This window comes from Arachis stenosperma, chromosome 3 (genome assembly GCF_014773155.1).
Source record: "Arachis stenosperma cultivar V10309 chromosome 3, arast.V10309.gnm1.PFL2, whole genome shotgun sequence".
Taxonomy (NCBI): domain Eukaryota; kingdom Viridiplantae; phylum Streptophyta; class Magnoliopsida; order Fabales; family Fabaceae; genus Arachis; species Arachis stenosperma.
In genome coordinates this window covers 33,280,740-33,307,082 of record NC_080379.1, presented here as the reverse complement: position 1 = coordinate 33,307,082, position 26,343 = coordinate 33,280,740, and the positions used below count along the sequence as shown (strand labels likewise).

At 34.3% G+C, this 26,343-nt stretch overlaps 1 protein-coding gene across 1 annotated transcript; it reads right to left on the bottom strand.

Moving 5' to 3' along the window:
- Positions 1 to 6,625: 6,625 nt before the first annotated feature.
- Positions 6,626 to 26,094, bottom strand: LOC130968335 (protein SEEDLING PLASTID DEVELOPMENT 1). Its single transcript, XM_057893541.1, has 9 exons — positions 25,512 to 26,094; positions 23,455 to 23,669; positions 20,635 to 20,785; positions 19,489 to 19,680; positions 9,684 to 9,846; positions 9,380 to 9,609; positions 8,361 to 8,540; positions 8,151 to 8,273; positions 6,626 to 7,114 (listed from the first exon to the last, which is right to left on the bottom strand). The coding sequence occupies exons 1-9, from the start codon at positions 25,908 to 25,910 to the stop codon at positions 6,821 to 6,823; spliced, it is 1,947 nt and encodes a 648-aa protein (XP_057749524.1). The 5' UTR covers positions 25,911 to 26,094; the 3' UTR covers positions 6,626 to 6,820.
- Between the last annotated feature and the right edge of the window lie 249 nt (positions 26,095 to 26,343).

The following is a 26,343-nucleotide window of genomic DNA, read 5'->3' as shown; positions in this document are numbered from 1 at the left end:
AAGTGGCATCACTAAGATCTTTCATTTCAAATTTGTTCGATAGAAATTTCTTAGTTTCACGCAACAGATCTATATCGTTACGGGCAAGTAGAATGTCATCAACATATAAGACAAAAAAGTATTTACTCCCACTGAACTTGCGGTATACACATTCATCTATAATATTTACTTCAAAACCATATAAAGTAATGACTGGATGAAATTTGTGATACTTGATTATAACTTTTAACTACTAATCTAGCCTCTTTTCTAATTTTAACTCCATTTTCATCAAATTTCTTTCTAAACACCTATTTGATTTCAATGATTGTATGACCACTCTGTCTAGGAACCAACACCCGAACATCATTTTATTTGAATTAGTTAAACTCTTCTTGCATTGCCAAAAGATATTGTGCACATGCATAGTTAAAAAAAAGATATAGTTATTACCCCTTTATTATTCTACTAATAGCATTATTAAAAGGACGATCTTTCTTTGGTTTTCACTTTTTTGGATTGACATTGTATTCTACTATGATCTACATTTGTTTTTTTTATATATTGACTCTACTCAAAATACTTACATCCAGTCTTTAAGAAAAATTGAGAAATCCACTAATAAAAAAAATATACAAATAGATATTTTACATTAAACATTTTTTTAAGATAAAGTTTTAATTCAGATTGACCTATAGCTTAATCTAAAAATTTTAAATATTATTATTTTTACAAGTCTACTCAAACTAAGCTTTGACCTAAATTGGATTAAAACCAACCTAACAATTTTAGATATTCTCTTGACCTTTTTAAACAAGACTTAAGTTGGATATCTTATCAAACTAAAAATATTAGATATTATTTTCTCAAATCTTTTTAGTTCGTCGAGTTAAATTAGATGGGCTCCTCCTCATCTGCCTAAAATTCTTAGAAATTCTTTCTGCAAGACTTATTAAAACAAAGTTGTGGCTCAAGTTGGATAATCCACTAACCTAACAATTTTAGATATTCTAGAGACCTTTTCAAGTAAAACTCAAATTGGATATCACAGTACCTCACCATCCTAAGATCTATAGATATACTTTTCCAGCCTTCTCAAGATTAGAGATCATTGTTGATTAGTTTACAGAAATATTTTATGAAATACTTAAATTTTCGGTATTTACACAAGAATATTAGGGTAAACTATCAAATCAGTATTTGAAAGTTCACATCGGTGACAAATATAATCTCAAAAGATACGAAAGACAAATAAATCTTTGAAAGATTTAAATATGCGATAAATTAAAAATAACTATATATTAAGTACATATTCTAAAAAATGACGGTAAAGATTAATTTTTGATATGATATTTTGTAAGATATCTAAAAATAGCCTTCATGCCATGTTTTATGAAAAATGAATTAAAATAAAACATTATACAGGTATGTCGAGTTCTTTGAATTAAATTTAGCATATTTTTTCAAGCATTATATTGATGTAATAGTTAACTATTTTTTATTTTATTTTATTTTGGTGAATCAGCCTTAGTTTTAGGATATGTCTATGCCAATTTTTTTTTAAAAAGTGAATAAAAATAAAAAAATAATAAAATTTTTATATGTATAATCTTTTTGTAAGAATATAATTTCTATAATACATAAATCAATATTAAAAATTTTATATATTTTAAAAAATTATAATTTGTCGTACTATTTATATTATTACTTAAATTATTTAGTTAAATTTTATTTTTTTATAAATTTTAATGGTATTATTTTGACTCATTAATTCTGGTATAGTCCTTAGTTAAAAGGAAGACATTAAACAATAACATTATTTATTCTATAATAAAAATATTTGTATTTATATATAATTATTATTTATGGATATTATACATTGTTATGAAATTATTTTCTTTAAAAAAATTAAGATAATAATAGCATATATAAAATGAACTAAAATGTGTAAATAATTTTATATAAATAATTTTATTAAATTAAAATAAAAACTAAAAAATGTGTAAATAAATATAAAATTATTAATTTACCCTTTAATCAATTAAAAAAATAAAAGTCATAAGGATATTAATGTAATTTTTTAATTATAATTTTTTTCCTCATTTCTTCTCTCCAAATAAAAGAAAACCCTTTTAAAATCCTTCTTTTGTGCTATTTTATCTATGTTGCTATTTTCTGTTGTTGCTATCTTTCGTCATTAGGTACACTGCATCTTCTTTTGCTATTTTGATTTTGTACTATTTCAATTTTTTTGTGTATGAATTCCGCTTCTCTCTTAAAATCCTTCTAAAATTCTATTTTTGCTCTGTTTTTTCTGTTGCTGAAATCCATTTACTCGTCATTAGATACACTGCATCTTCTTTTGCTATTTAGATTTTGTATTATATTAACTTTTTTATGTATAAATTTTATTTTTCTTTATCCCTTCATCTATTAAATAAAATGCACCTGAAATTGCAAAGTCTCTTAGTGAAATGTAGATTTAGTAATGGCGACTAGGCCATTATCAGTGATCGCCTATGATGGCTACCCCTTAAATACATAATCACACCAGAAACAACCGTACAATAAGTGAGAGAACTGGTGACTCAGCTAACATAATCTCGTGTTATGGGATCAAATACATCCCTATATAGAGAGTTGGTATCAGAGCTTTTTCTATTCGATTTAATGGCAGATAACAATACACAAGCTGAAAGCTCAGTGAATCAATCAAACATAACTCCAAATTTTACTTTCATTTCTATAAAATTTGACTACGATAATTTCTTATAGTGAAAAGATCAAACATATTAAACTATTCTTCTACCTTAGCCCTTGACAATAATAAAGAAGTCTCATAGCGCACAAATTCAGTCCAACAAAATACATAATTCAGTTACAATTTTAATTTTTGTTATTTTATCTTATTTTATATTTATATTATCTTCTTAACTTATCTTATCTTTACAAAAAAAAATTCTAAACTCTTTTTGGAAACTGTTTTTAATGTCATCATGGTTGCCAAGATGAGAAGTAAAAAAATTTTGAAGGAGTTGTTGAAGCTGAATTTGAAAACAATAGAAGTTATGACTCCAAATCCATTCCGTCTTACAACCATTGACATCATAGTGTTCCTGCAGGATCCGGAGTACTGCAAAGTGAACTGGGTAGCAATTAAGGCAAATAAGAGGCTCTACTACAAAAAGGACCGTGCGGTACTCGAGAAGTTATCTAAAACGTTGAAACTGCACCACTCTCATCCAAAGGCACACATGAAAGAGAATCAAGGCAAGAGAACGCTGAATAAGAAGAATGGCTCTGATACCATGATAAAATTGTAAAAGAATAGGAAATGAAAAGAAAAGATAAAGAAATTTTTATTGATTATTGATTGATTGAATTGCATTGAATTGAATTGAATTGTAAATTATGAAGGTAAAATTAAATATATATAGAGCATTATCTATGAAAGATAAAAGTAAAAATAAGATAAGATAAAAAGATAACATAAAGACAAGATAAGATAATAAAGACTAAAATTGTAACTAAATTTATGTATTTTGTTGGACTGAATTTGTGGGTCACGAGACTTCTTTATTATTGTCATGGGTTAAAGTGGAAGAATAGTTTAATAAAACAGAATCAACTATTGAATGTCACAATTTGCTTTATCGCATCACAGGAGAGAAAATTCCATTTAAATTTGATGGATCGAGACAAGTAACACCAGAATTTACTACTTAAAAGAGACATTATGTGTTGCTCAAGTTTTGACTTCTTACTTCAATGACCAAGTCTTTTGCTCCTCAAATAGTAATGTGTATCTATTCATATGAGGTTTAAAAAATATTAAAAGGTCATTTTTTTTATCATAGATTAAAATAACGATAATACAGTTAAAAAACAAATTGAACAATATTAAAATAGGAAGTTAAATAAATAAATATGTATTAGTCTTAAAAGGTATATGTAAAGTTTTTTCCAGAATTAAAACGTAATTACAACTTTGCTCCAACTTCTAATAATCTAGATAGCTTAGATTGCACAATAAAAAAAGTTTTATTATTATTAGATAAACTAGTATATATTCATTGTTGAGTGGAGTGTTACTTTTTACCGATAGCTAACGATTAGCAGACCTCATAATTTTGTCCAACATAATGGGACAAAAATTGACCCATTTTTGATCAAGGAGAAGCTTGATGGTACACCAACAACTACAATGCATGTTCCTTTCAAACTACCGTTAGAAGATGCGTTGACCACCAACAGCCTATTTAGTATTTACTCTACTAAACAACTTTAAAAACTAATGCACAATCAAGAAATGATAATCCATTCACGGCTTGATGGGAAGTAGAGATATGATTCATATCACGCCAATTTATCTTTATTTTATTGTTGATATGTTTTGGTACATGTACTTTAGAAAATTAGTATCAAATAATTATCTGAAAATTATTGCAACATCTATTTATCTATTTAGAATATATTAAAAGAGAAATTATAATAATTTTAAAATCATCTCTAAATATTTGACATTTTTATATTTTGTTACATAATTTTTTTCTAAATAGCATAACTTTTTATATTATATTATATTATATTATATTATTTTTATCGTATTTTTATTTATTTATAATTTTCTATCTTTATATTATATGTCCAGAATTCTTTTTCTATTTTTATATTTTTTAATTAATTATTTCTCTTAAATTATTCGATATATCCAATATTAATGTTATTTTGTTTTAATAGATATAATTGAATTATAAAATTTGTTTTCATTCAGTTATATAAAGTCAATTTCTTCTCATTCTTCTTTTTAAAAAAATTAACACTTGGCCTTACTTTTTCATTTTTTTTATGTTTTACGTTTAGATAAGTTATTTTATGTCTTTAATATTAACATTATTTTTCTATAATAGGTATAAATTAATAATAAAATATAATTTATCATCTCTAAAATATTTACTCTTTCTTATAATTACTATTTAAATTAACATTAACTTTTCACCTTTTTATCTTCTGTCAAATAATCACATGTCTTTCACTCTTCTCTATTTAAACCATAAGAAAAATCTGGTTAATGACTATAGTTATTTATTTATTTATTTTAAATTTGCTAAGCATATGTATTGGATGATGAACTCCTTAAAACACTAGAATATAATATATAATGTTTTTATAATTATTTTTTATTTTTTTTCATTCTTTGCCTAATTATATTTATTAGTTATATATTATCTTTGTCATTATATACCACTTCTTTTTTCCTTTTAACAATTCACATTTTTAGTTTAAATATCACTTAGTTGTAATAATATTGTTGAAAATATAAGGTGTTATGATTCATAAAAATAAAAGTAAAGTGAGAATTAGATGTTGGAGTATTTCGACCTCGGACTAATTAGCCCTAAAAAAGTACTAATTAAGTCCTCCACGATAGCAAACCGGAGACATGTTATGATTCATAAAAATAAAAGTAAAGTGAGAATTAGATGTTCGAGTATTTCGACCTCGGACTAATTAGCCTTAAAAAAGTACTAATTAAGTCCTCCACAATAGCAAACCGGAGACATGTATGTCTTTCTGTCAATGAATAGTGTAAAACAAAATAGAATTGTCTATGTATTTCATTATCTACAATGGTATGTGTTTCGTTACTGCCATACAAGCATAGAAATGATGTAATTTTGTACAGGAAATCATTTATCTTTTGAGTTTTTATATAATTTTTATTAACTCTTTATTTATTATGAATCCTACTAAAATAGGTAAATTTTTACTCCAAAAATTATCTACATGACAATTTTTCATAAATAGATACATCACAGTAATTAACTGTACATATAACTATCACCGTTAAATTTTACGTAATGAATTGATAAAAAAACATCACGTGTCTATCATTTACAATTGTGAATGACTAAATTAGTATTTTTTTTCTCATAAATTAATTAATCTGAAATTGAAATCTTCAGAAGTTTGATTATCATTTTACTCAATAAAATTAGAAAATTAAATATTACTTAATTTTCAGCTATTAAAGCATTATATTCATATTTGCGTTTTATCTAATGTAAGCGTTTTATCTAATAGTTTCATTCTTGCACTATAATATTTAAATGTAATAGAAAGACCAAAAAAAAAAAAACAAATAAAAATGACTAAAAAAACAAAGATAAAAATGATTACACGAAGTCAAATGAACATATTTCAATTCTATATTTTCACAATTTTATATATGATCTAATTTATGAATAAATTTTTTATTTTTTTAGTTATTAAATCTTAAATTAATTTATATACTTTATGAAAGTATATATAGCTATCTTAGTCTCCTGCCTAATCCTAGTGTGTATAAGTTGTAGAAATCCTGTCCAATTTAGAGTAACACACAAGTTATTCAATAATTCAGATTACTCTTCTAGTCTTCTCATTCAAACTGGCATGAGAGTTTCCGATCTGGAAGCATAATCACATCCTCTCCGTCCCCCTAGCTTTCACTGATTTTCCTGAACCTCTGCCCGCCGTCCCTCCATTTTTCCTTTTCAATTCCCAACTATATTTTTACTTCACCACGATTTGGCACCTTTTCTTGCCACCATGTCAACCAACCAACACAACCACACCAGATTCATTGGCTGTTAATAAGTGAGATTATCATACTGGATTTCCTGTATTTCTCCATTTATTGTAAACATGATTTTATATGTATAATTTACAAATTAGTACAGAAATTGTCGAGGTCCCGTACAGTTCAGAATAACACAAAGTATTCAAATTATTTCTTATCTTTCAAGTATGTATGAATAATTGAATACAATATATACAACTAACCAAGCCCATATACTACTTACTCAGGCAGAAGGGGCAATCTGTCCAAGCTGTATGGTGAGCCATTGGCGCTGCCATTGGAAGCAAAATCATCAAACTCAGAAATTTCATCAGTTTTTGCTTCTTCATCTGTCATATAATGGGATGGAAGGATGCGCAAATGTACATCTGACTCTCCAGCGATTCTCCTTGCTTCTAGTTGGTATTTACGAATGAGGTCCAGCTGAAGAGACAGTACGTGAGATGTCCTTGGAAGTAGATCCACAGGTTCTCCCTTCGGAATTACGGTATGTTCGATAGCCATTCTTGCCTCCTGAAAGGTGAAAAAGATATTGTCAGATATCTGCAAGTCCATTTTACTGAAATATAACGAATTTCAGTTGTAAAAGATCATGTGATATCAATGGGCATGGTATTTTTCAATGTCCACATATAAGCAGCATTTTGTTGTCATTGCTACCATGGGAATCCGTATCCGCTTCAGTTGATTGTTCCCAATGGCGACATTTTCCATCAGTTTCACTCCAGTTACAGTGATCCTGCTCCATCTATCATCGCCTCGTTAGGCAATTTTCTATACTTATCACATGTATTGCAACCCGGCATTCAGTTGCATCACCCACGGCAAAAATATTTATTATACCATAAACCAGTAAATTATTAGTATTTCTCTAGAGCCATAAAAATCCTACTCTACTTATGCCAAGATAATTTTATTGCTACAACTGACAATTTTGAGCATTCACTTTATTCATATTTTTCACATGTGCTCCTGTCTGCATAGCATGCCTGCCCTCACCCTCAGTTGCTGCTTCATCAACAAACACCAAGAGCCATGACCAGCCTTCCACCTACCGGCAACCACCATGACACCAACAGCACCAGAACCACCTCTCAATCCAGTATCCACCAAAATAGCCCCATGATACGCTATACCACCCGCACCATACATACCAATGACCCAACTGTGTACACCCTACTTATCACCTAAGAGACGAATTATTTATGACATAATCTCAAATGGAAAGAATGAAATGAAAATTGCAATTGTCCTTCATGTGATGTACACCCTTAAAAGTTATGGATTATCTTGTTTAAGTTATTTGAGTTGTAGATACAGAGGAACCCATCTACGGGCTGTTGGAAGTCATTATGGTAACCCAAGAATAAACCGTATATTTATATGTATGTGATATAGAACGAGGAGTGCCCATAATTATAAAACCCGACTCGACAATCAACTGAGTCAAGCTACTTGTTTCCTACAGCATGAGGAGAAAAAAAGGGAAGAGAAAAAGGGGGGGGGGGGTGTATAGGAAATCAGAACTATATCAAACTACAATGTTTACCTCCAAAGCATCAATCTTCTCTGATAGTTTAATCTTATCCATTGATACAGAATCCTTTAAACCATTTTCATGATCATCTACTAATGCCTGTATGGCTTTTGTTACTTGCTCCAATGAACTTGTCTACAAAGTGGGAAAACAATGTTACGCAAAAATTTTAGATAAAGTGTTCTTTTATAATAACACATGGCAATTTTAGGTAATTGTTACCTTTGTTACATATATAGGAATATCATGAGATTTAGCAGCAGCTTGGATCCTTGGATTCTTTTTAATCTTTGCTTGCAAGGCAAGCAAGGCATGTGCCTCACTAATATTATCAGTCAATTGAAGGGCTGCATCATTCATTTTCAACTGGTTGACCCCTTGCATAACAGTGGCCTCTAAAATCTATAATTAATGATCATTCTGTAAGTTAAATAGGACATAACAAAACATAAAATGAAAAAGAAATGCATTGTAAATAGGACATAACAAAACATAGATGAAAAAGAATGCATTGTTCATTGCTTTGGTTTTCCTTGGTTTCTTTACTTCAATCAAACAGAAGAATGCATTCTCCCTCACTCATTGTTTCTTGTTTATCTTTCTGATATTTTGTTAGATATTTCACATATTCAAATCCTAAATGGTAGAATGTTGTAGATAACAGTTAGATATCTTTTTCTAGTTTTATGTCTTTCAATATCGTCACTTATTCTCTTGTTATCTATTCATTTCTCTAAGAGGTAGGATCCCTCTGTCATTCAATAGTCTAATACCTTTCCTTTTCTTGTTATCCATTGATCTCTCTTTAAACTAGGAGGAAAAAGTTATTGTAAGTGTAAATATATGTTATGTATAATTTTAGAACTATCTATTTTTCAGATGGAACGGGAAGACACTGTTCCCTTCCATATCTCTTTCCTCAATAGTCACCAAAAAAAATATTTCTTTCCTCAATCACTACTCACTAGCAATAGCAGAGAACATGTTATTATGAATAAGTTCATTGGATAATCATCAGGGCAGGGCATAACTGGGAGATTTGACCATGGGAAGATATTTAATAAATTCAGAGAAATGAAAACTTTAGTTTGTTTCTTCTGATGCAAACACTGAACCACCAAATTTGTTGCATCTCATATGTGCAAATATCCTTGTCATCTACTTCAAACTCAATGTAATTATACAGAGAAAAAAAATCTGATATCATGAATTGTAAAAGCTGTTGGAAAATGATGTCTTACCCCATAACAAAACAGGCGAAGTGGCACTTTATGTTCCCATGAATCCTCTACCATATCATTAGGCAACTGAGAAGGAGATACATTTTGATCATTTTGGTCATCAGCCTGCTCTACTGCATCTTCATACATAACGTTGCCATTAGGAGAACTGTTAATAACAGGTCCCTTGGGTGAATTCTCTTCTTGTTCTTGAGATTTCATTTTGCGCACTTCAACATTTGGAAGACGACCTATACCAACAAGACAAATAGCATGGAGTCATAAATCAATCCACAACCATTTACTTTGCCATGAAGAAAATTACCAGAAAGAATAGCATCAACAGTTGCTTCAAGGCTACGATGAATCCTCAGCTGTGTCTTGGAGATAATTTCCACTCCAGAACTAAATGTTGATGGCCCTTTCCTCTCTAACACAGTTTTCTGGACACCCCTGCGACTGGCCTCTTCATCCCCCAGTGTCACACTCTAGAAAATGATAGTAGAGCTGATGTAACCAAAAAGAATAAATGTATGCCCGTAGGTTTAGTTGCTCATGTAAATAGGATATGGAGGATGAAGAAAAATATAACATCATCATTGTTTGGCTACACTTTAAGTCATAGACCATTTCCTCTCAAAAGCTCATGCTCTTAGGACAACAAAGCAAATAATTGGCTTTTATTATAGGGTTAAGTACGATTTCGGTCTCTAAGGTATAGGCCGAAAACTTTTTTTCCTCCCCAACCTTTTTTTACATACAAAATCGTCCCTAAGGTTTAACTTGAGGTGGATCGAGGAACAGCTTCTTCTTCCCTTCCCCCTTCGCCGGAGCAGAAACATTCTCTTTCTCTTATTTTTTTATTTTATAATTTTTTTGTTATGGGTAATTTACTCCAAAATTTTAATATAAAGGATGATTTTAAAACTTGGTTTTAAACCTTAGAGACGATTTTGTATGCAAAAAGAATTTTTGGCCTATACCTTAGGGACCAAAATCGTACTTAACCCTTTATTATATCTCTAAGACACTTCTTCCAGCACGAGACTTATGGCTTGAGGTTTGTATAGGACACAAGGCCAAACTAAACTATGCCGGAAATCAACTTTTAGTTAGAAGAGAGGGAAGAAAAGGGGCAACAAAAGCCAAAATTTCAACCATACTGTAATAGAAACTGACATCACATAAGAGTAATATACTTTTTCTCTCATTTGCTGGATACCTCTTTACTCTCTTCTTTTCTTTGTTAATCATGGATTTTAACGTCAATGTAGCTACACCAATACCTTCCTTTGGGATATGTAACATTATTCTACTAAGTAGTGCCTAAAACCCAGAAACTTTAAGACCCTGGATATCCTTCCACACAAATTAAACATTTTCATCATTGAACACCGATGCTCAACCCTGCCAACAGCGTCACTGTCCAACAATTCACACTCCGCTGTGATCGCCTCACCATCCTTTCTCCGGATGTGGTTGCGTTTTTCTCATCCAACCATCTTTCCTATTTTGCATTTTCTACATTTCCATTTTTCCCCAAGCACTGCTGCCTTGATCATCCATGGCTGTCTCCACGGCAGGTCTACCGCCTCCTTTGGGAATTGCTACCTTAGTGCTCACCTCTTCGCGCACTCTGGATATGTGCTTATCTCCTTGATCCATCCACTAGTCCACTACAGCACCAACAAACTTGATTTTATCCCTAATGGGTGCCATGACTATTGATCCTCCTGGTTTTTGCTCGTTTGACATCTTTGTTGTCCGCATAACGTCCTCCAGCATCTATTATTCTTACTTTTGGCCTCTAGTTCTTCTCTTGGCACAATGTGATGATTATTGGGTTGTGTTTTTCTTCCAACCTCCCATTATGAATCATAACAATGGTGATATTTATCTTTCACCGAGTCTTCCCAATTGTATGCTCTCTATGGCATCTTGAAAGAAGACTATAATTGTTGAACCAAGTCACCTTCCCAGGTTTCCTACTGGCCCAAGCTGGCATGTCCTGACAGTCCCAGCTGCCTGCAACACATATCTAGCTGTTCCTGCTGGAGCCTAAACATCTCCAGCTGTTCCGCTGGCCCTAGCATGTATCTGGTAGTTGCCACTGGCTTTCTTCCGTCTTCAACAGTTTTGTCTTCACCATATTTTATCTTTAAGGGCATTATTGTGACAGACTAACAGGCTTAAAGCTTAGTAAGCTCTAGCTTGGGGGGAGTCTTAGAAATGGAGAGATTATCTTTTGATGTCTCACCTTATCAAATAATCTCTCTTGTAAGTTATTTATGTTCCAAACATGTTGCATATTATCTATATGCTCAAGTTTGAGGGGAAGAGTTAGAAATCACGAGTCATATAATATTAAAGAGTATCCAATACGATATCTTAGGATTAGCTTTGATATTTATCATTATTTCCTTATTAGTATTAGGATTATATTATTGTTATAAATAGATGCTAGTATTCCTCCCATATAAGATACATCACATAAGAGTAATATATTCCTTTCTCCCATTTGCTGAATTACTGTTTACTCTCTTATTTTCATGGTTAACCATGGATTTTAACACCTCTTTTTCTCCATTATTCAACATAGTTACACCAATACCTTCCTTTGCAACATGTAACATTATTCCACTAACTAGTTCCTAAAACCTAGAAACATTAAGAACCTAGATTTTCTTCTTCCAACTATACATTTTCATCCATTTTCCAAGGTTTGAAACACCTGAATCATTGCCCTCTCATTTCTATGGCATCATTTTCTCATTCAAACTACCACTTTGCCATTCCCCATGAGTTTCCTGACAGCATTCTATAAGAAACCACAAACCAGGGACTAGAGGAAGTAGGTTGATTGCATTATTCAAACTGATGAGTCTGGATCTCAGCTCACAGTTGAAGAGAAAATAGAAGAAAATACACAAGAAGCAAAGAGAAACAGGGCATAGCAGCCCCACTCTCCCAAGTCAACTCCCAAAATTAGCCTCAGCCTCTTTCCTCACTCTTTACCCTTTATATCCCTCTTTCCCCTAACAGGAAATACACACGCATTACACGCACACCCACATGCCAGCATGGCATTCCCTTTGTTCTCAATTTCTGCACAAGTCAGGAATTGAGGCTTCACTCAATTTTCCCAATCCTCTACAAGGTCTTTGGGTAAGGGTTCACAGGGAATGTTCTCAACAACAGGCTTCTTCAGCAGGGATACATGAAACAAAGGGTGTATACTCGCGTGCGAGGGAATTGTAACTTAAATGATACTATCCCAACCCCTTCGACAACCTTGAATGGGTCATATAACCGAGGACTGAGCTTCTGATTGACTCTTGTGGCAAGGGACTTCAACCTATAGGGTTGGATTTTCAAGTACACCTTATCTCCTATTGCATATTACACCTCCCTATACTTCTTGGCAGCCTAATTCTTTATGCAGTTTTGTGCCTAACTTAAGGTGCCAATTTAATCATCCAGGACAGCATCCCTTTCTGCCAGCATTTCGTTAACCACCTCTATTGCCGAAGGTGAATCTTTGGAGGAAAGTGGGAAGGTCTCTTCTATATAAGGCCTTGAATGGAGTTGTTTTAGTAAAAGCACTGTTGGTGGTGTTAACCACAATTCTGCCCATTAGATAAGTTTGGGCCGCTGTCTGGGTTTTGTACCTACAAAACACTGCAAATATGTCTCGAGGCACCTATTCACCATCTTGGTTTGGCCATTAGTTTGAGGGTGGTATTCAAAACTATATTTAAGCTTAGTTCCTACTTAAACGAACTAAGCAGAGAAGTTTAGTTCAAAACATATTGTTTGGAGATAAGATATCAGGTGGGGACTTAAACAATCATGTCAGAAATGATGGGAATGGATACGAAGGAATCCATGGGAGTCGTGTTTCTGGAGTTGTCCATACTGAGGGTAAAACCAATACTTGCTTTAAGAAGAGAGACAAACATCATATGACTTATAGGAATGGCGTGACAAGCCTCAAATCGATTTCCTTTTGTTAGAGAGAGTCCATTAGAAATTTTGCCACTAACTACAGAATTACTCTGAGAGAGAGTTTGACTACACAACACAGGCTGCTCATCATGTATTTTTTGCATTGTGTGAAAAGTGAGGAATAAGCATGAAGGGAAAAAACCCGGAACCAAGAGGTGGCAAATGAAAGGTTAAAAACAAATAAACTTTCAAAGATGAGTAGAAGAAGCAAGGTGAGACAGACACAGAAGTGATGATTAGATGTGGATGAGTTAGTAGAAGTTATTAGACGTGGCAAAAGAGGTATCAGAGCAAGAGACGAGTCATGGCAGTAGAACACAAGTGTATAAGAGAAGGTAGTAAAGAGGAAATGCTTTAAAGAGTGGTGTTTGAACCTGATTACGAAAATTGGGAAAAATACAAGACGGCTAAAAAGGAGACGGTTAGCAGTAAGCAAAGTGAGAACAAGAGGATACAAGGGTCTTTATCAGTCTTTGGATACAAACAAATGGAAAGAGTTATATACAAGATAGAAAAGAGCCAAGAAAATAGGACGAGAGATTTGCATAAAGTTAAGTGCATTAAGGACAAGAATGGTGACTTTTTTCACACAAATGAGAGCATTAATCAAATATGGAAGAGCTACTTTCACAAGTTTTTTAATGAGGGACAAAAGACTCTTTTATGCTCTAGTCGGTTACAAAAAAGGGAAGCAGACCAAAAGTTAAAACTATTATTAAAAATAAATCGAGATTTTTGAAATAAATGAAGCCCTAAAGCAAATGAAGAATAGTAGACTTAGACGATATTCTGATTAAAGTTTAAAAAGGAAAGGCGTTGGTTGTTTACCCAAAATTCTCATAGATATTTAAAGTGTAAGAAGATGTTAAATGAGTGGAAGAAGAATATCTTAGTCCCTATTAAAAGAATAACAGGAATATAAAAAATTGTATAAACTACATTGGAATTAAACTCATGAGTCATACCATAAAGTTATCGGAGAGGGTGATAGAACGGAAACGGAGACTGGAGATATATTTGGAGAACCACTTTAGTTTTATGCTTGGTGAATCCCCACCAAGGCTATACATTTGTTCAATAGAATTTTGTAGAGGTGCCGTATTAACAAGAAGGATCTACACATGGTGTTTATTGACTTGGAAAATGCATACAAGGGCTCTACCCCAACTGCTCATGAGGCTGAAAAATCATCATTGAGTAAGGAACAGATTGAGCAGCTCATAAGGCTGTTAAATTCCAGTTCTGTGTCTAGTACTCCTAGTGGTTCTTTGGCTCAAACAGGTAATTTTAGTATTCCTATGTCCCTTAACTGCACCTCAAACTTGAATACACCATGGATTGTCGATTCAGGTGCATTTGACCATATGACCAGCCTCTCCCCTTTATTTAAAACTTATTCTCCTTGCTTTGAAAATGAAAAAATTAGAGTTGCTGATGGTAGTTTTTCATCTATTGCTGGAAAAGATACAATTAAACTGTCCAAAAACATTGACCTAAGAAATGTCCTACATGTACCAAAGCTTTCTTGTAATCTTCTCTCTATTAGTAAAATCTGCAATGATTCCAATTGTGCTGTGACATTCTTTGACACTCATGGTATTTTTCAGGACCGGACTTCGGAGAAGATGATTGGCAGTGCTAAGATGATGGATGGGCTTTATCACTTTGAGGATATTTCGGAGGATAAAATAGCTCAAGGATTTAGTGGTATAAGTTCTATGCCTATAAAGGACCAAATAATTCTCTGGCACAATAGACTAGGACACCCTAGTTTTCCATATATCAAACATTTGTTTCCAAGTTTGTTTAAAAATATTGATTCTTCCTTACTTAAATGTGAAAGTTGTATTCGTTCAAAGAGCCATAGAGCTCCTTATTATTCTCAACCTTATCATGCATCTAAACATTTCCACTTGATTCATAGTGATGTATGGAGTCCATCAAAAATAACAACTCAATTTGGAAAAAAATGGTTTGTAACTTTTATCGATGACCACACACGACTATGTTGGATCTATCTCATGCATGAAAAATCTGAGGTTTCTAAAATTTTTCAATATTTTTCAACAATGGTAAAAACACAATTTGACACAAAAATTTCAATATTAAGAAGTGATAATGGCACTGAATACTTTAATAAAAATCTTGGTGAATTTCTTCAAAAGAAATGTATTCAACATCAATCTACATACCCCAATACACCCCAACAAAATGGCAATGCTAAAAGGAAGAATAAACACCTTCTTGAAGTAGCACGTGCCATTATGTTTGAGGGTAATGTTCCAAAGTATTTACGGGGAGATGCTGTTCTAACGGCAGCCTATCTGATAAATCGAATGCCCACACGTGTGTTAAATTACTGCACACCGTTGGATATTTTCAAAAAGAATTTTTCAGCATGTAGGTTGCATTCTGACTTACCTTTAAATGTATTTGGTTGCACTATGTTTTTACATACACCTTCATATCGAAGTAAACTTGATCCAAGGGCAGAAAAATGCATTTTTATTGGCTATTCCCCAAGTCAAAAGGGTTATAAATGTTTCAATCCACACACCAAGAAATTTCATGTAAGTATGGATGTTACTTTTTTGGAACATAAAACCTTTTTTCAAAAAAATTCTCTTCAGGGGGAGAATCTAAGGGGAAGAAAATTTTTTGCATGAACCTTTACCGACTCCTATCTTACATATTGAGGATACAACTTTCACTAACCAAGTAAATTCTGAAACAATTGCAAAACAAGATGCGGAAACCAATTCTGAAAACAAATTGGAAGAGTGGCATGCACTCAAGAAAAATGAAACTTAGGAGATTGTAGATCTGCCACAGAATACAAAATTGGTTGGCTGCAGGTGGGTTTTTACCATTAAGTGCAATGCTGATGGAAGCATAGAGAGGTATAAGGTTAAGTGAGTAGCTAGGGGATATACACAAACTTATGGAGTAGACTATCGAGAGACTTTTGCTCCAGTTGCCAAACTCAGTTCTGTGCAGATTCTCTTATCTCTTGCTGCGAATTACAATTGGCCTTTACATCAATTGGATATAAAGAATGCTTTCCTGAATGGGGAACTAGAGGAAGAGGTGTTCATGAAACTTCCACCTGAATTTGAAGCTGAACTAGGGAGGAATAAAGTGTGCAAACTAAAGAAATCTCTCTATGGATTGAAACAATCCCCAAGAGCTTGCTTTGAACGACTTGGAATGGTGGTGAAGGGACTTGGTTATACTCAAAAGCCAAGCTGACCATACACTTTTCTATAAGCATTCAGCAGCTAATAAAACTGCCATCTTAATTATATATGTGGATGACATTATTCTGACAGGTGATAACTTTTTGGAGCTAAAAGACTTGAAGGAGAAGCTTGTCAAAGCATTTGAAATCAAAGAACTTGGCTCATTAAAATACTTCCTTGGAATTGAATTTGCAAGGTCTAAGGAAGGCATTTTTATGAACCAACGAAAGTACATTCTAGATCTTTTAAAAGAAACGGGATTACTTGGTTGTAAAGCTGCTGAAACACCTATAGAGCCTAACTTAAAATTGAAGCCAGTTGAACTAGAAAATGTAATGGACAAAGGGAGATATTAGCGGTTGGTAGGGAGGCTAATCTATTTATCCCATACACGCCCGGATATAGCCTTTGCTGTGAGCATGGTAAGCCAATTTATGCATTCACCTGGTCAAGAACACATGGATGCTGTCTTTAGAATCCTAAGGTACTTGGAGGGGTGCTTCTGATTTGATGAACTTTTAAATGCAGCAGGTGCCACTAAAAGTGCATTAGACTCCAAAGAGGTTTGTTCAGTCTTGCCTTTTCCCATGATCACGGCTCTACGAGTTTCCTCTCTTCTAACTTCAGCAAATACTTCTCCAATTGAGGGTAGGATTGCTCTTCCAATAATTCTGCCACGAACTTCATCTAGCTCCACGTTGAGGCCTGCAAGAAACTGGAATATCCTCCCTTCTTCCACTGTTTGTTGGTGGTGTTTGGCATCAGCGGCTGAATTCCACTTGTAGTTATTGAAGTAGTCAAGATTCTGCCACACCCGCTTCAATGTGTGAAAATATTTGGTGACACTGTCACTCCCTTGTTGAATTTCTCTAGCTTTTATAGTAAGTTCATAAATCTGTGATTTATTCCTAAGATCAGAGTACATCTCCTTGACACTATTCCACAATTCTTTGGCTGTGGTATAGTACATGTAATTACTGCTGATATTCTCCTCCATTGAGTTCACCAGCATGTCATCACCATGGAATTTTCGGTATCCCACACATGATATTGTGGGTCAGTGATGTTAGGCTGGCTTCGCTCACCGGTGAGATATCCAATCTTCCCTCTTCCACGAATATACATCTAAACTGATTGAGACCACCTAAGGTAGTTTGACCTATTGAGTCGAAATGTGGTGATCTAAACTGAATGGGAGTCACCACTAACTAATACCCGTTGTTCAGATTTTAAATCTGATGGAGTAGGAGTGGTGTTCTCCTTCTGTTCAGGATTAATGATTGAGGAACTGTCAGCTATAACTATAAATCAGAGGCACAATGCAGAGATCCTGCTCTGATACCAAATTGAAGTGTTTGAATGTATTGTATTGTCAAATGTACAGGGAATCAGCCTCTTTATAGAGGAATTACAGAAATAGAAATAACTAGAAAATAGGAAAGAATGGAAAAATACTAGCCTAAAATAAAAGAAAGATTTCTAATCATAAAATCCTTAAAATTAAGCTAAACCCAAAAAGAAAAAGATTTATAATTAATTCTATTTACATAAAAGATTCATGAAAAGAATTAGGAATCTGATTTTGATTTGATCTAGTCAACAGAAGGTTTTCAAGGACTAAGGATTGCATATATTCATGAAATTAAGGACGTATATGATGGGATTACAAGTAATGTAAAGACTAAAGATGGTGTGACAGAAAAAATTTCAATTGGCACTGGTTTTGGAAGTATTGTCAAGCATATCCAAGTACACTTATCACGGTGTATGCTTTTGCCGATGACATCGTACTTATGGGAAAATCAAGAAAAGATTTAATGAGAAATTAGATTTGTAGAGAGAATCTTTAGAGGTGTGTAGTTTGTGCATAAGCCGTAATAAGATGAAATATATAACGTGAGTTTAGTACCAGAAGAGAACACTAACACAAGTGAAAATTGGAAAAAACACCCCTACCACAAATAAACAGATTTAAGTATCTTGAATGTATTATATAGGATAATGGAGATAAGACTTTGTTGTTGTTTGTTGTTGTCTTGTAGCAATCAGTGGTGCCCTTGCACACAGTCAAACTCATGTTTGTTTGGTTTCCTTGCCTTGTAATCTGAACCATGGATGACACAACTTCAAGCATGCAAATTCAAAAGACATCATTCTCTATCAAGACAAACTTTTTTGGTGCCCTTAGGGCTTGTTTGGTTCGTGTTTTCATTTTTATATTATCCGTTTTTAGAATTTTGTGAAGAAAAGAGTGAAAACAGGTTATGAAATTAGAAAATAAGATTCTACCATTTTTTTTCCATAAAATCCTAAAACCAGAAAATGTTGAAACAGGCCCTTAAGTTATTCTTCCTATGATTTCTGTATGTCATTGAGAAGTCATCCTAGTGAAAAATCCTGCAGGAGTAAATAGTCATTTTGACACCCAAAAGGTTTTGATTTTGACAAAACGGACCTTTACATTTGTTTTTGACAAAATGAACCTCTAAATATCTGTTCCGTTTGAAAAAATAGCCTAATCGTGCAGAGTGATGGGTTAACAATAAGGTGATTTTGTCAAATGGAGCAGTGGAGATTCATTTTGTCAAAAACAAATTTGCGGAGGTCCGTTTTGTCAAAATCTGAATCTTTCAAGTACCAAAATGGTTATTTACTCATCCTATAAAGATATGAAATACACTAACCCTAGTTTCACATTCAAAGTTCCATTTTTGGATCCCGAACATGTTCCCATGTCGTTCAAAGCTACAAGAACTCAAGAGGGTGTCGCCTTAAGAGCATGGTCACTTTAGATCACACACAATTTCAAAAACTAAATCTATATCAAATGTTATGACAATCAACTTGTCATTTTTCTTTAGATGAAGGTGTTGCATTATACCTCACCTGTACTCCTCCGACTAGCATCTCTAATGATGGATTCATTATTAGGTTCTCAATTGTGACTCCATGAGCAGTGGCAACAAGCTGGATTCCACGCTGTGCGATAGTACTAGCAGCCATTGCTTCAAGTTTTGTACCAATTTCATCTATTACAATCACTTGTGGCATGTGGTTTTCAACTGCTTCTATTAATACCTGACCAATACAATAGGCACCAAAAATCTGGTCAGAAGGAAGATAAAAAACATTCAAGGGATAGAGAATCAGAAACACCACCAAGAGATTACCACTTTCATCAACTATTCTGTTTTATTGTTCCCCCCCCCCCCCCCCCCCTGACCGCCCAAAAAAAAAAGAAAAAGAATATCTCTTACACATTACATGGTCTGGAAATATATGTAGTGTGTTTTGATAATTGATGTAAAATCTGAGTCAAGAGAAAGGTAATTTGGAATAAATTAACCTTTAAATAAATCTTGAGAAACAATGAGTTTTATGTTTAGGAGTGGTAGCCTAAAATGAAAATTTTGGTAATTGGTTCATAGTTTAATGATGGAAAATTTACTTCTAGAGTTGTATCTATTCCAACTATTACTCGACCAAAGGTAAATATTAAATCACAATGGGTAAAATTGGTGAAGGAAAGCTTGGAACAACAATCCAGTTATCTATGTATGACCTAAAGTTAGGTTCAAGCTATGGAATCAGCCACCCATCAAGTTGCACTACCTACATTATGTCATTTGGATGCAGCCCTTTGCCGAACTCTGTGCAAGCCGGATGCTTTGCACCGGCTGCCTTTTTTAATTCATAAAACTGGTATACACCCAAATGCAACAGAATTGAAAATTTACCGAAGTAAAATCTGAACCTACCAGATCAAATTTTCAGCTGATTTCCATAATAAATCAAATATCATTGTATAAGTATGAAACAAGAGAATCTGGTGGAAATGTATAGGTAGTTATATTTAAAATGACAATCTAATCTGGAGTGGAAAAGCCTGATTATCTGGTCAGAATGAACTGCAATCCCTCCCCAAGGTATTCATTCTCAGTCACCACTGAATCATTGAAAATAGAGAGATAATACAGTTACACACACTATCCACAAAATAACCAACAGGTTAACCTTTAGCACAGCCATTACCTTATGTTGCATATCAGCGTTGGGGACTTGCATACGTCGAGCACTGCCTATTCCAGCATGTGGTATATCCCCATCACCACCAATCTCATTGGAGGTATCAACTATCATCACACGCTTCTTATAATCATTTGCTAACATCCGAGCTATTTCCCTGTGTATATAGAACAAAATAAAATACAAATATTTCCAACTTGAAGCAGGAAGTAAGGCACACCGATAGAAAAACAATATAAGAAATGTATCATCAGAGAAACATTAGCCAAGTATACATTGCCGACAATTCCCTTATTCTATGAATTCCATAAGTACATAATTAAAGCATTAGCATAAACAGAAATTTCAAGTACTTATTTTTGTTAGATGAAAAGATATCACAACCACGAAGGAATGGAAAACAGCAAATTGCAAAAGTCAGGCCCATGATTTTCTACTTCCAAATTAGTTATGAAAAACTAAAACCAGTGTATTTTTATATACTATAGTAACGTGTGTACTTCGAAATGTATCATTTCCAGCAAGGGAAGGCAATTTGCGCCGACTTGACCCGACCCAACCGACTCTATTCGAGTCAGTTATTCAACAGTTGACTGAATTTTTTAGGCGAGTTTGGATAAAACCCACTTGTTCCTATTTGAGTATGAGGTGAGTATGGGTAATGGCCATCTTGTCATATATATATATATATATATATATATATATATATATATATATATATTGAAGATCCACTACTTCGTTTTGCATAATTTTAAAAGCATTTTTTTTTGGAGACGTTGATTATTTTAGATTCTAATTTATGAATTTTATGAATAATTAATTACAGATACCTTTGAAGGTGTTCAAAGACAAAGATTGCTCCAACTAAAATGCCCATGAATGAATGTCTGATAAGGATTAACAAAGTTGGTGAATTTTCTTGTGTTGTGATAAATTTAAGCTTCCTTTAGTTTAGCATTAGAGGTAAATACCAAATCGGTATCCGAAAGATTTTGGCGTTGACAAAATAATACCTGCTTTTTGTTATTGACAAAATAGTTCCTGAAAGATTTTAAAATTTGACAAGCGTGCTCCCGAGTTCGACGGAGCACATCTCCAGTGAGCACGATGCTGATGTGGCCACTGTGTTTTAACGACCTGGCAAAAACCCCAACCCTATCCTTCCCCTCCCCAACGCACTCCCCCCTCCCCCTCCCCCCTCCCCCTCCCCCTCCCCACCGTGTTGCTGCTTTTGACACTGCTCATGGTTCCAGTTTCAGTTTCAGGAGTGGGCATTAACTATGCACGCTGGGTAACAACCTTCAATCACCAAAGAAAGTAGCAAAGCTTCTTCAGTCAACAGTCAACACTCATCAACAAGGTTAAGATCTATGACTCTTAACATTGAAATCCTCCAAGCTTAACATTGAAATCCTCCAAGCTTTCTCCAACACCGCCATTGACCTCATTGTCTCCCTCTCCCTCGAGAACTCCTGTGTCGCCAGCATCAGCTCCGACATCTCCGCTGCACACTCCTGGCTCTCCACCCGCATCCTCCCCTTCCTGCCCGACACCTCCGTCAATACCTATGCCTAGCTTTGCTTTAACCACGGTAATGGTCCGAAATTGTTAGTTCATAGAGAATCAAAGTGGATTTAACAATGAATCGCGAAATGCAATGGTTACGAGTACCTCACCACGACCGTCGACAACAACGAAGACCACCTCGACGCTAACAGCCTTGACCGCAAGATTAAGGTCTCAACGCCGCACAGCATGGCAGTTCTCGCTTCTTCCTTCCCTCCTTCCTCCGCCACCTTCACCACGAACCTTGTTCCCGTAGTGACCGACATTGTTACCTTCCTGTGAGATCCGCCATTGATGCTCTAGGATTTGGAAACAGAAGCTTGGAAATAACGGTTTCAGAGTCTGGTTAGCCTTCCAAGGGTGACAACGCTACTACTCCTCAGAACGCGAAGATCTACAACACGAGGTTGATAGAATGCGCACAGAGTAACAAAGGAACACCGATGAAGCCTAAGGACTGAAACGAGATCTTCGTGTTCGCGCTGTTACGAGAAAGCAAGAGAGTGAGAGTGCGAGAGCAAGAGTGTCCATTAGGGAGGGGGAGGGGGAGGGGAAGGGGGAGTGCGTTGGGGAGGGGAGGGATCAGGGTTGGAGGTTTTTGCCAGGTCATCTAAACACAGTGGCCACGTCAGCATGGTGCTTGCCAGAGATGTTCTCCGGCAAACTCGGGGACACGCTTATCAAATTTTAAAATATTTCAGGGATTATTTTGTCAATAAAAATCAAGTACTATTTTGTCAGTGTCAAAATCTTTGAGTACCGATTTAGTATTTACCTCTTAAAGATTATATTGATATTTTAAAGCTATTTTGATCTGTTGACTTGTGAGAGTATCTTTATTCTATGTGTTGTGAACAATTTAGATTATAGTTGTGCTTAATTATGCTTTTTAAGAACTTAATCATATTGGGAACTTTACTGATTAATTCTTCAATTTGTTAATCATCATGTTATAGATGTTTCAAAGACTGTAAATCTATCTAGTGGTCTTGTTCCGGGCAGAGTGAAACAGGTTTATACTTGCCGGTTTGGGTATGGAACAGAATGGGGCTGGGAGTAGGGCGACGTGTGGGTGTTCAAGGTAGGTATAGGTAATCAAATATCTGCCCGTGCTGCCCCAGTTCCATCCCCAAATTAGCACCTAGAATATTCACACATCCACCAAGAAGTGGAAGGAAGCATCAAAATAGCACACTTCAGGGACATCACTTCCATTCATATCTAGCTTCACTTTTACCATAAAATAAAGGAATCACTCACCTAATAATTGTAGTTTTTCCTACTCCAGGAGGCCCAATGAGCAACAAAGAAGCCCCATCTTGAACCAAATCTTGCAACAATTTAGCACTCCCAGAAATTGCCCTGCCAACTCGACAAGTTAGGCCAATGATTGCCCCCTTACGGTTTCTGATAGCACTAATCCGGTGTAAAGTCCTACTGATTCCAGCTCGATTATCAATAGCAAAATCACCAACCTGCATTATAGTTATGTGAATTGGCAGTTACAGTACAGCTTTCCAAGATCAATTAGAAGTTATGGTCCTAGCCCAAATTAAAAAGAAAATCATTCTCAAACTTTCATACTTCCACACTTCACGAAGCAAGTTAGACAACATTCTTCTCGACCAAATAGGCAAATGAAAAAGAAAATTGTCTCACACTTACAATTTCCTTGCTTCTAAGCAACCTATATAACATTCTTCTCCTCCTGGATAGATTTAGAGTTGTTATGACTCAAGTTGATAAGGAAATTATGTATTAAACTATTAAATTGTAAATAATGTTTACAATTGCATGTTGAACAGAAAATAACCAATAAGAGAATAAGATCAATTTTTGATAAATAACAATGTGGAATTGGATAAGTAAAGGAAGACCTACAAAAGCCCGATTAAGTAGAATACTTCAGATGGAGGGTAGCCAAAATAAGTAGAGGAAGAGTGAGAACTAGAAAGAACTCAGATGACACCATTGAAAAGAACATAGATTTTAATTTTATAAATGCACATAATTTATGATATAGCACAATTATTAATGGTATGATGTCAACCCACCTGACAAGAAAAGACCGGGTTGTTCTTTTATGTTGCATTGAGAGTTATTAAAACTTCTAGAAGGTGGGACTTTTTAATCATATTCCCACACACCCAACTACAACTAGGCACTGGTGGCACCTAATAGGATTCCCTGTTGTTAGCTAATTGCTCATACATGCTTCAGCAAAACGTCAATGACGGCACACTCACTTCGTGTGAAGTGTCCAGAACAAGGATTCAAATCCTATTTTGCTTAACAACATGAAAGCATCAATGGACATGTTCGGATATAAACATGATTTTTTCAGTAAAGGGATCAAGAATTACCTACAGACAAGTGATTTGTGTGTTTTTCTTTCAAAATATGATATATGACATGATCAGGATTTTTCTTTCTAATAGATTAAGTTATGATCAAGATTTAAAGAAAAATCAGAGAATCTAAATCCCCTACAAAATTATCTATGGGTGTTCAAGGTTTAGACAGAGAGAAAATTTTAAATAATTAGAACCAAACCAAATGAATTTCCTACGTTGGAATTTGGAAGCCAATTGGTGTGCCTTTAATAGGCTGTATCCAATTTTTTTTTCCTTCTATGCTATAACTTCAGTTAATTGATTTCATTAGCAATTAAACATCAAATATGCCTGAAAACTATTCATAGAAATAACAATAAATATAAACTTATGAAGTTTTTTTTCTTTTCCTTTTTCTTCTAAACTGAAAGTTTATAATTACATGCCTTCAGATTAATTTGATTCACATCTAACGAATAACACTGAAACCCAAAAGGAACCGAACCTAGATTTGTTCATTTTTCATTTTTCTTTAATTAAAAAATAAATTAGTTTTCATCACTTACTTCTATAGTTTGCACTTTGCACCTAATCTTATCCATTCAACTTAAGTCTTTCACCATTAAACCATCTTCCGTATATAGTTCCACCCTACATAATCTCCGAGCAAAAAACTTAAAAGACTATATATATATATATATATATATATATATATATATATATATATATATATATAATATCAGGCACATGCCACAGAGTGCAGTGCTTTAAGTCTTTAACAGATTCCTAACACTAAATCTAATTCAACAACAACTCTAACTAACTAACTAATTACAGTGAAACCCATAAGTTTTATTAACTAATAATTTCTATAACTAACCAAATGTATCTAACACTCCCTCAAAACAAAAAGAAGCACAAAGAATCGCAGCCAACGGAAATATCTCAAACAGATGAGGGTTGAGTGGGAAGAGGGCACCGTACCTGAGCCGTAGCGTGCTCGATATCCTGAACCGTTATTGGAAACTCCGAAATCACGAAATCACCGGACGGAAACCTAGCCAGTGGTTTCCGACCCAAATCCATGACCACCTCCATCAGCTGGTGCAGCTCCGGGTGATCACTGACCCGCCGCCGCATCTCCTCCGGCAACAGCGCCAGAAGCCGACCCAGCTCCACGTCCAACTCATCCTCCGGCAACGAGAAAACCGGTGAACCCAAACTGTGGCAAGCCGAAAGACTCGCTCGCCGACCGGAACCGGTTCGAGGGAAGGATTGAGGAAGAGAAGAAATTGGTGGAGTGAGAGGTTTAGGGATTATCGAGTTCGGAAGGGAAGGTTGGTGGTTGTAAGGAAGATGAAGAAGATTAAGCTGAAGGAGCATCTGTTTTGGCGGGAAGAACAGGGAACTTGGTTTTCAGAAAGTCAGTATTTTTTTTTTCTTTTGGAAGCGGGAGATGAACGTTGAAGAGAAGGGAAAGAGAAACTGGTGATGGATGGTTGGATGTTAAGAGGGAGGAAAGCCAACGGAAATGAAACGGGATCTATCAGAATATCCGTTTCGAATGGAAATGAATTGGAGATGACTGTTGAAGAGAAGGAAACGGAGTACATTGTAAATTATTGGTTCCTAAAATTCATGGATTATATTATTATAAGGCCAGTTTGGCAGTTTCTTTTTAAATAAATAATTTAAATAATAAATGATTATATTAAAATTAACTTATAAATAAGTTATTTTGTATTTAGATTTTTAATTTTAAAAATATTTATTTTATAAAAATATGATAAAAAACAATAATATTATGAGAGAAGTT

Bases quoted from the DNA above. Each gene is read 5' to 3' on its own strand.
- LOC130968335 (XM_057893541.1), bottom strand. From the start codon at position 25,910: ATGCTCCTTCAGCTTAATCTTCTTCATCTTCCTTACAACCACCAACCT. The intron at 20,786-23,454 runs GTGAGTGATTCC...CTATATACACAG, and splicing joins GGAAAAACTACAATTATTAG to GGAAATAGCTCGGATGTTAG. The intron at 9,610-9,683 runs GTAATTTTCTTC...TTGTTGGTATAG, and splicing joins TGTTGATGCTATTCTTTCTG to GTCGTCTTCCAAATGTTGAA.